The following is a 9,395-nucleotide window of genomic DNA, read 5'->3' as shown; positions in this document are numbered from 1 at the left end:
TGTTTATATTGAATATACGCTTTCTGCCGCCCACAGTTGTAGAAACGTGCGCGCATGCAGAAATGCATATGACGCCGGCCTTGTCAAGAAGACTTTGGCACTTTAAATATTGTACTGGTAATTGTCATACTGGTACTGGAAGACAAATGACCAAACAACCATAGACGTCGGAACCTGGATATACCAGGGGCACATACCCTCAATTTTGGAAAAATGACCTTTTTCAAGAATAAGCCTTAAAATTAGTGTACCTGTTCCTGCGACATGGTGCCCCGTCCTGTTCTCAGAATTCTGACGTTTTATGCTCTGAGGAGTGTCAGACGAAAAAGCTTTAAGTATGTTGTAAAATGTTTGCTTTTTTCAAAGCCATTTTCAAATTCTGTACCGCAAAAAAATTTGAAATTTTTCTACGTCCCTGAAAATGACACAGTTTCCATGTCATAGTCACAGGGGAGTTTTAATAGTGCGCAATCGAGTTTAGTTTCTATCATACATTGTTGTGTACTTAGCTTGTTTTCTGTTATCCAGTTTTCGTATGTAGTATCGAGATAATGTATTTTTAGGGGCTCCCCCTCTACTCATAAACCCAATCAAATTTGTGGTTAATGTCGAATAAGTTATTCATGTAGTATGTGTCAGTGGCGGTTTTAAGGGGGTCCAGGGGCCCACGGCCCCAGGCCCCGTGCTTATGATAGCCAAAAGGGGCCCCACACCTAAGAAAAAAGATGAAATTGTGAAGAAGAAATTGTAAAGAACAAGGGCCTTGCAGATGTTTTTGGCCCCGGGCCCCGCAGTCCCTAAAACCGCTGCTGATAGGTGTACGTTAGCAACTGCTCGACAGACTCCAGTGCGACGGGAAGTCGATAGAATAGGCAGAATTGGAAACATTGCAATGCACTGAGAATAAACAACAGCGAACACAAATAACCTAAACAAAGCTAATGTTTCGCCCTGGCATAGTACGGGGCTTCGTCAAAGCAAAGTACTGTTCTGTTATAGACTAAAAATTTTATGTCAGTACAGACATATAGCAGCAGGAAATCCATATAAAACTTAAAGAATGTCCCCAAATGCTATTTTTGACTAGGGTACCGGTACCCAGTCCTCTCTTAGGCATGCACTTCAACGATCCCGTTGAAAAATAAACAAAATGTTTCATGTTACCTTGTTCCCGAAAACCCCTGGGAGACTCTCAAAGCATTGTAGGAAGTCAAAGGAGATAGGAACTCAAAGTAGGAGGTTTTTAAGTTCTGTTTTCTCTATAATTGCAAGAAAAATAACTGTTTTGAAAGAAATTCGAGTTCTATGTGTCAGGGCACTTTATGCTAAAACTCGCCTTTTTAACTTTTTAAAGTTAGCACCCAAAATTAACTCTCGAATTTGACTTAATCATTTCTAGTTGCGTGCTCAAATAATAGGGTGAGGCAGAATCTTTTTGCCGAAATGCTATTAAAATGGAATGATATTACCTACCCCTCCTCCAGTTTCCATAGCATTATGAGAAGGGAAGGGCAGCTAGTTGGTGGGTGTGGTACCCATTTGACAATGAAGAAGAGGCTACAACTGATCTCAGCGGGAAGAAGTCGAAATCAAGAGGCCTAAAGTTTCTGTTTCGTTTGCATGCTGTAAGGAAGTAAGGAAGTACAATGGATGATGTTGGCGTTTCACCTGCTGCAGTAGCTAAAGGTTTGATTAAGTTCAACCCGGGCTATCTAACTACGTTGCCAGGAATTTGCAAAATTGTGGAATTCGTGAGTTGACATTTCGTTTTTTACTGTCCTACACACATTTAGGTACCTAGATAGGTAAGGTAGGTAGGTAGTCGCCAACTTTTTTGTTTCTTGATAGCTAGCTGTCATAGACAGCTCTCACCTTTTTAAGGACGATTTTGGAAATCACAAGTATAGCAAAATCGCAAGTAAAGTACGATCGTTTGCTAATTTGTCTTCTTTTCGAAATGCAAAAATTTTACGAAACCAGCTTGAATTCCCTTATTCCCTTACGAAACCAGCCTATTATACACTCACTCACAAAAGTATTGCACCACCTTGTTCAAAATGGCGGCACTTTTTGTCAATATTTTTACAATACAAAACATTTGAATGCATGAATTGGGTGAAAAAGGCATATTTCATGGCAAATTTCGGCTGGAAAAGTTTGCAAATTTTGCTGACGCCATAGAATACCTAGTTAGAAATGTAAATTTTACATAAATACATTATTGTTTGAAAAAATGTGAGATGCCAGTCCCTATAAAATTTTTACAGGGAAGTTGTCTTTAGTTTTTGAAAAATTGTTGACCATGTTAGATGCAGCCACACAACAGCTTCAATAAATCAAAAAAGGTTTCTCAAGAGTGCTTCAGCAGTAATAAACCGAGAAGTGAGTGAACAAGAAAATTTGACCTTAGAGGGGTAGCACTTTTGTCTGTTTTATTTCACCATGTTTACACCAAGGGACAGTAAAAGACATGAAACTCAACGTTGAGCAATGTTTTGCAGCTCAAAATTCTCCCAAACAAAATATAATATAATATAGAGTGTCTTACACAAATATGAAATAAAAATTCACCTGCGTAAAATGAAACCATTTTTACAACGATTTATTTCCAAACAAGAAGAATTCAAGTTTTTCCGTGGCATTGTTCAAGTCTAGATTTAAACCTAGTAACTTCTTCTTTGAAGTAGTAGCTTCAAAGAGGTTGAAGAGTGCGTTATTGCACTCCTGGGTAATTGCTTTTGCACTCCTGAGATCTTATCAAAAACTGCCATGAAATCTAAACCAACTTCTTAGTATGGTTTATAGAAGCTATGACTGTGCCAGTTTTTATTATCATTATTATTAAATTTTATTATAAATATGAGGAGAGCCTAGGCAGTTTGGCCAGATGGCCAATGAGTAAGAGAATAGCAACCAAAGTAGTTGACTGATGACAAAGGGGTGAGCTTGTTCAAATGTTGAATTTTTGAAGGGCTTGAAGTAACTTACTTTGCTGTTTGCATGCCTTCTTTGGAATGGAATAATTGACAGGCCTCTCAAATTCAGGCGCCTGATTGTGCGCCCTCCCCTCTGCATGCTCCTAGGTGAAACAAATGGATATTTGTCATGCACCTGCTTCTCAAAAAGTACTAAAATAGCATGCCTCTGCCATTTGTATTTTGTAAAGATTACAATTTTATCAGAAACTTTGTCTTGTTGTCCTTGGAATCATCATTAAATTGCAATAAAGGAATCGCATGACGCATGTTTATTGAACACTGAAAAACTGTCTGTGACAGTAGGGTGTGATGAAGGAACCATTCTAAATCTGCGCCACAACTTTTAACCATACAGGAAGTAATTTTTTTATTAAAAACGTGTGAATAGTTCAAATTATGTTGGGACTAAAATAAGCCAAATTTTTTTTTGGTACCATAAAGGTTAAAATGATACGGAAAAGCTGTCACATCAATAGTACTGTTATAACTGCTTTTCGGTGCAATTTAAACAGGCCTGGCCATGAGCATTTTAGCAGGCGAGCGGTACATCGCTCTTTTTGGTCTTTGGAAAATTGTCAATAGATTATTCCCACCTGTCACGTGACCAACTTATTGCCGCCATGATGGATCACAACCTAAGCTTGGATACACATAGCAATGCGTTATTTTATACCACATATGGATTTTGAAACAGAAGGTTATCTTCGCCGATTACGAAACATTTTATATACCTAGCCAACTTTTTAAGAAACTTTTTAAGTACCGCCTTCTAACAGCCTTCAAATTCAGGTGCTTTCATGCCTAAGAGGAGTAGCTAGGCCACAGTTAGATCAAGCACAGATTTGGAAGGGATAAGAAGTCTTTTTCAAGTTACCGAGGGTTATCTCGCCTCTTGATAAAGATTTAAATGTAGATTCCCAAGAAAAAGTCAGGGCTATAAGTAAAAAAATTATGCCAATTGTGATGGAAGCATGAAAATTTAAAGAGTTGCACAGTTTGATACGCTAAAAGATAGGTTGTAGCCCCTTTCGAAAAATGCCTCAAATGGTTTTTTGCGACTGGGTCAGTGACCTGACTAGGGTTCTTCCAATACTTGTAAACAGATTTATCAATGGAAATATTTGCATTTGGCCACATCCGCTTGATTAAATCAAATTTGAAGGAAAACAGTCCAAAACAAGTACACACTCTTATATACAACAATAAATTTACAGAAAAAGGTGTATTCACCACCTTTTTTACTAAGAATCAGTATACATCTGTTATTTTGTTGTATTTTTTATACTTGCTACTGCTAAACATCTGAAGGTAGCTTTCAGGACACTAAATAGCTGTGCTTATCTAGCAGATGCCTGGTCCTTCCCCTCGATGTGACCAGGTCTCCTGGTCCCTATCTATACTCTTGCTGACTCTAATCTGCTTTTAATGAATCTTGATGAGTGAACTCTTGCGGTATTGTAATATCACTATGGCATAATAATAAAGAGATTGGCTAGCTCGCTCTAAATTTCAAGTCATACATTCTAGTGCAACAGGTCTCAATGAAGGACTCAGATTACGACTAGGCCTCTTTACACCACAGAACATTTTGTATCAAACTCAAATGTTATGTTATCCACTTTTGATAAAGAAAATGTAGGCATCTATATAACAAATAGGTAGTTGACAATATTAATGTATGTCACTGAAAGATAGTACTCTATGTTTGCATTCCAGTTCCTCTTGGGCATTGTGTATGGGTCTATACCATCAAATAAAGCTTTTTCTCCATATATGTGTCTCTCCGGAGGTTCCAGGAGAGTCTCAAAATCTTTCAAGCTTGTGATTTCAATGTGGCCTAAACATAGTTCGCAACTGTTTGGGTGCAGTTAGAAGGCGGTATTTGTAATTTTTTTCAAAATTGTCAAGAACAACTCTTCCCAAGATAAGAAAGCACAGCAAGCAAATTGGCTAGGTACATATGCAAACGATTCTAGATAAACAATGTTTCGAAATCGGGAAGATAACTTTCTGTTGCAAAATCCGTATGGTACAAATAGCATATGTTCCAACCCTCCCGATATGACCGGGAGACTCCCGATTTCAGAGGTCATCTCCCAACCTCCGACAATTAAAAAATCCTCCCAATTTTTGAAAAAAACTTATAATAAAAATAAAAATAATATAAAATAAAGAAGAATCAAGATCACTGTCAACAGTGCAACCTTTTCATAACAGACGAAACGATTCGATGTATTCACAACATTACAATAGTTACAACATCGGATAAAGCCAGACACCAAACTGCCAGAAGCCAGACGCCAAACTTTTTAACATTTGTTGTTGTTTATTCATCATAAAAGATAAGCTTTCTTATAATTTCAAACTAATCTAAGTGACATAAAATTGCCAAAAAATTTTGTAGGAGTTAAATCAGGGTTCGCATGGGTTCGCATTGATTGCAAGAAAACATTTCCTATAAAAATATAATTGTAATTGTGAACAGTGAACCTGTGTCTCTTTGGAAGGACATTTTTAAAAATACCCTGATATATAGTGGTAAGTAGTTCAAACATTGAGGAGTGAGATGAAGGGGATTGAATGAGAATATTGTTATAAACAACTGCACAGGCGGTAAAAAGCCCTCACAATTTTTTAGCATGGACTTTTCCTGGGTGTGGGCTATAGCCAGTGTCTCAGGAAAGGCCTGTTTTCAAACCATCGTTGACTACTTATCAAACATGAAAGCTACCTAATAAAGCCATATTTTTCCTAGGTGCTCATTTTTAAAACTAGAATATTGAAGGTGCTCAGTTTATCAAGCATCTGCTCCTTTGCGCCGCACAAGGCCGTAAATGCTCCGCAAATTTACCGTTTCAAGACCATTTAATTCAGGAATCTTGAATTTCTTCTGTGCTGCTTTTATTTTTTATCTAAAAAGGCTGCTTTCGTCCTGTTTATAATGCTGCTCTTTTATGTGATCAGTTTACAATTTGCTGATTTATTGATATTTCTGTTTTTCTTATGTCTAACTTTGCCTTGAACAATTTGACTTAAGCCAAATAGTTTGGTGTCATACATACTATGCATGAAATGAAATATACTATGCATGGGATTTGTGTCATACACAATGATCTCTTTATGACAAAGATTATCAGTGATATAATTAGCGAAGAAAATTTCACAAGTTTCATTGTTGGAATAGTATTTGTTGTGGCTTTTCTATCTCTTTAAATAATGACTTTGAATAAATTAGAGTCACTATCAATAATGGATAGTTGACAGATATGGGTCAGTAACTTGAAAAAGTATGCAAGAAAATTTTTGGCATGATGATCTTGATTTTTTAGCTCCTTGTTTTATCACTTAGCATGAGAATCACAACATGTACTGAGCAAGCCTAATTTCAGAAAGCACTTGTTTGTTTTTGAAGATTTTCCATGATTATTTGTGAACAAAGAAAGTTTGCTTTTGACAGTTGTTTAAACTAAAACAGTTGTTTTCTATTCATGGAGTCGATGTTTCTTACCCTAACATGACTAGAAAACATTAATGCTGAAAGTTTGCCAATTGCTTAAGGTCTTGGTGGAATTGTAGCAACATGTTTTATTCTAAGATGGTTTTTCATTAGATAATACAGTATGCTTACCTTTGTGCCGTTTGTTTTGGGAGGGGGCCTAACTCAAAGTTTTTTCACTTTCTATTAGGTTGGTAACATTTAGGTTGCAAATCATAGCTATTAAGGCAGGATTTCCACTAAATAAATAAAATCGCAGCCTCAGTTGAAATTTTTCCTACCAATTTCTGTATATTTCATAGTCGTTTCTACTTGTTTCTGCTTGTTGCCTAGTTGTTTCCTACTCGTTTACTACTTGTTTCCTACTTTTTTCTTCTTGTTTCACAGTCGTTTCTACTCATTTCCTATTAAAGTAACCACGATTATCAATCAAAACTTCAGTCTACTTTTTGGCAAAATTAAAATGACAAACCTATCTAAGTTTAAAATTTCATCAACATTTTGTCAGAATATACAGGTGGTTAGCCAACACGTTGCCCTGAATTTGAATAAGACATGTTCCAAATATTTTATTTTTTTAAAGAGCAAACATATTCAATTTTTTGATTTTCTTTGTTTCAAATGTAAGATTTTCAGTTTATCACTGAAATTACACAATACTTGATAGGTATGAGTATGTGCAAAAGTGGCAGTTCCCAAATCTTATTGAAATACTAAATTGTTGATTAGGAAACCTGATTGAAATACTAAAATTTCTTTTGTTAAGATGAAAAACATGAACAGGTTTGCATGCTGGTTGGGAGCTTTTCAGAGGCGTTGGGTAAAACATGATGTCATTGAAACTATGATTGTTTTTTCCTTTGTTATTGTTAGAAATTTGTTTTTAACTTTTTTGGGTTCCACACAGCTTGGAGCCAGGGCAATCTGCCCCATCTCGCCCAACCAGTAGGTTTGATTCATTGTGTGATGGTTCGTAGAACACATTTTCCTGGATAAGGTTTGGCAACTTATGAAATGTTTAAGTTTTCTTTAATTTTTTTTCCAGGTTATGTTGTTGCTAGCTTGGGCCCTATGCAGTGGCTTTAGAAATGGATATCCATACGTGTCCAATCTTCAGGGCTACCTTACATATTCTTCTGGTTCAATTGGATTTTTCCTGTTCGTCACAGTCACTCTTTGGATACTTGTTTTTATCATGCTCATCTTTGGATTGTTGAGTCTCACTGAGAGGTTGCGAATTCCAAGCAAGTTGCTTGTTGTAAGTTATGTTTTCACCTGCATATAATGTTTTGTTTTCCATTTAGAATTTTCAAGGAGAATCAGCTTAATTCACCTCGGTGTTGTTTCAGAGCTTTTTTTACTGGCAGATGACGTAATCATTTCAATCATAAATGAAAGTTCCCTCTGAGTCAGGAAAACATTACAGTCGCACGGCATTTGACCGGAGGAAGGTCCGCAAAAAACAATAGAAGCTCCTATGACACATCCAAGCAATGCCCACTTTCTTTGTGAGGGAGGTTTGCCTTCTGGGGTGTTTTTGTCTGGAGGAAGGTTAACAACTTTTCTGGACTCTGAGTTTCCCATTGAAGACGCTTTCTAATGTAAAAATTTTCAGACAAGACGACAGATGATTTTTTTTGTCTAGAGAATCTCCATGAGACAATTTCTTCTATTTGTGTGTGTGCTGTGCAAATGTTTTCTGGAACTTTGTAGAATGGATCCTTCCAAATTACACATTTCTAGCAGCTGAAACCTACCTTCTGTAAGGAAGCAGAACAAATTCACAAGCTTTTTAATCTATTTCTTTAGGCATGAATTGGAAGACTTACATGCTTTGATGTGCTGAAAATATCCTATGGTTTTTTTATAGTTTTCAATTTCTTATGGATGTGCTGCAGTGCTGCTGTTGGTCTCATCTGCCATCATTGGAGGGGATGCTGCAACCTTTCCTGGCTATTGGTGTGATGCAATAAGTAAAAACAAATTTTTTAGCACGACATGCGCCACTTACAAGGCTGCCGTGGTAAGCATTTAACTCAATTAAGTATGTTTGATTTGTGCTTATTTAGTTTCGAGTATGAAGGACCCAGTGAAACTGAGAAAAGCACCCTGCGCAACGCGAATGTCATGACTGCTTAGAGCTTTTATAATTATCTGTGAAATTTATGATGGAGGGCTGGCAAGCCACACTGTTTCGATTCTTGTCCTAATCAGAAAAATAAGGGTTCATTTACTTCACTGCGTTTGGGGCACAATTGTACAGTTTATGCATGTGCTGGCATTTCATGGGCATTGTTTTTCATTTAGTTTTCATTTTGCTGTTTGAGGCAAATGTGTATGATTTTTGAATCAGCAGTTTATTTTTTCCAAGAGCTTTACACGGTCATGTGATATTGTCTCTTGTAAACTAGTTTTTCTAACTGTGAATATAACATAAACAGTAATTTTTACAATCTGGTTTTACAATCTGAGACAGTCTTGGGGCCTTTGCGATTTGCAAAGGGGGGGGGGGGGGCGATTTACCTGTAGAGGTTGCCAACGTCACTGAAAGAAACAAAGAGAAAGGCAAAAGAACAGTACTCAAAGCTAAATCTTCCATAAAAATCGCAACCTCTAATATTTATTTCAAGGCATTAATAGATTATTTTTCTCTTGTTCTTTTTCAGGCTTTTGGGATTTTTAGCTGTGTCGCGTTTATATTCGATAGCGTGCTGCATTTTTTCAACCATCGCAACCAAGGCCCATCAATGCCAGTGTAGGACTGTTCCTTCAACTTCCAAAGAAAAGACAATCGTTTTCTTTTGTAATTAAGTTTTCCCGATTACATATATCGTATAAAGATAGAATGCATCATTAATGTGTATCAGCAAATTTGTATCTTCAGATTGCTTACAGGACATAGTAGAACCTACGCAAAAGAA

General features: G+C 36.8%; 1 protein-coding gene across 1 annotated transcript; it reads left to right on the top strand.

The window, feature by feature from the left end:
• The first annotated feature begins 1,551 nt into the window (after nucleotides 1-1,551).
• Nucleotides 1,552-9,395, top strand: LOC135690780 (plasmolipin). Its single transcript, XM_065208440.2, has 4 exons — nucleotides 1,552-1,751; nucleotides 7,520-7,732; nucleotides 8,345-8,497; nucleotides 9,141-9,395. Exons 1-4 carry the CDS (start codon nucleotides 1,647-1,649, stop codon nucleotides 9,231-9,233), a joined length of 564 nt encoding a protein of 187 aa, XP_065064512.2. The 5' UTR covers nucleotides 1,552-1,646; the 3' UTR covers nucleotides 9,234-9,395.

The sequence above is a fragment of the Rhopilema esculentum genome, chromosome 4 (genome assembly GCF_057945365.1).
Source record: "Rhopilema esculentum isolate cy_ngs chromosome 4, ASM5794536v1, whole genome shotgun sequence".
Lineage (NCBI taxonomy): Eukaryota > Metazoa > Cnidaria > Scyphozoa > Rhizostomeae > Rhizostomatidae > Rhopilema > Rhopilema esculentum.
The sequence above is the reverse complement of the archived record's forward strand: the minus strand, read 5'-3'. Positions and strand labels throughout refer to the sequence as shown.

Bases quoted from the DNA above. Each gene is read 5' to 3' on its own strand.
- LOC135690780 (XM_065208440.2), top strand. From the start codon at position 1,647: ATGGATGATGTTGGCGTTTCACCTGCTGCAGTAGCTAAAGGTTTGATT. The intron at 1,752-7,519 runs GTGAGTTGACAT...TTTTTTTTCCAG, and splicing joins TTTGCAAAATTGTGGAATTC to GTTATGTTGTTGCTAGCTTG. The intron at 7,733-8,344 runs GTAAGTTATGTT...GTTTTTTTATAG, and splicing joins TTCCAAGCAAGTTGCTTGTT to TTTTCAATTTCTTATGGATG.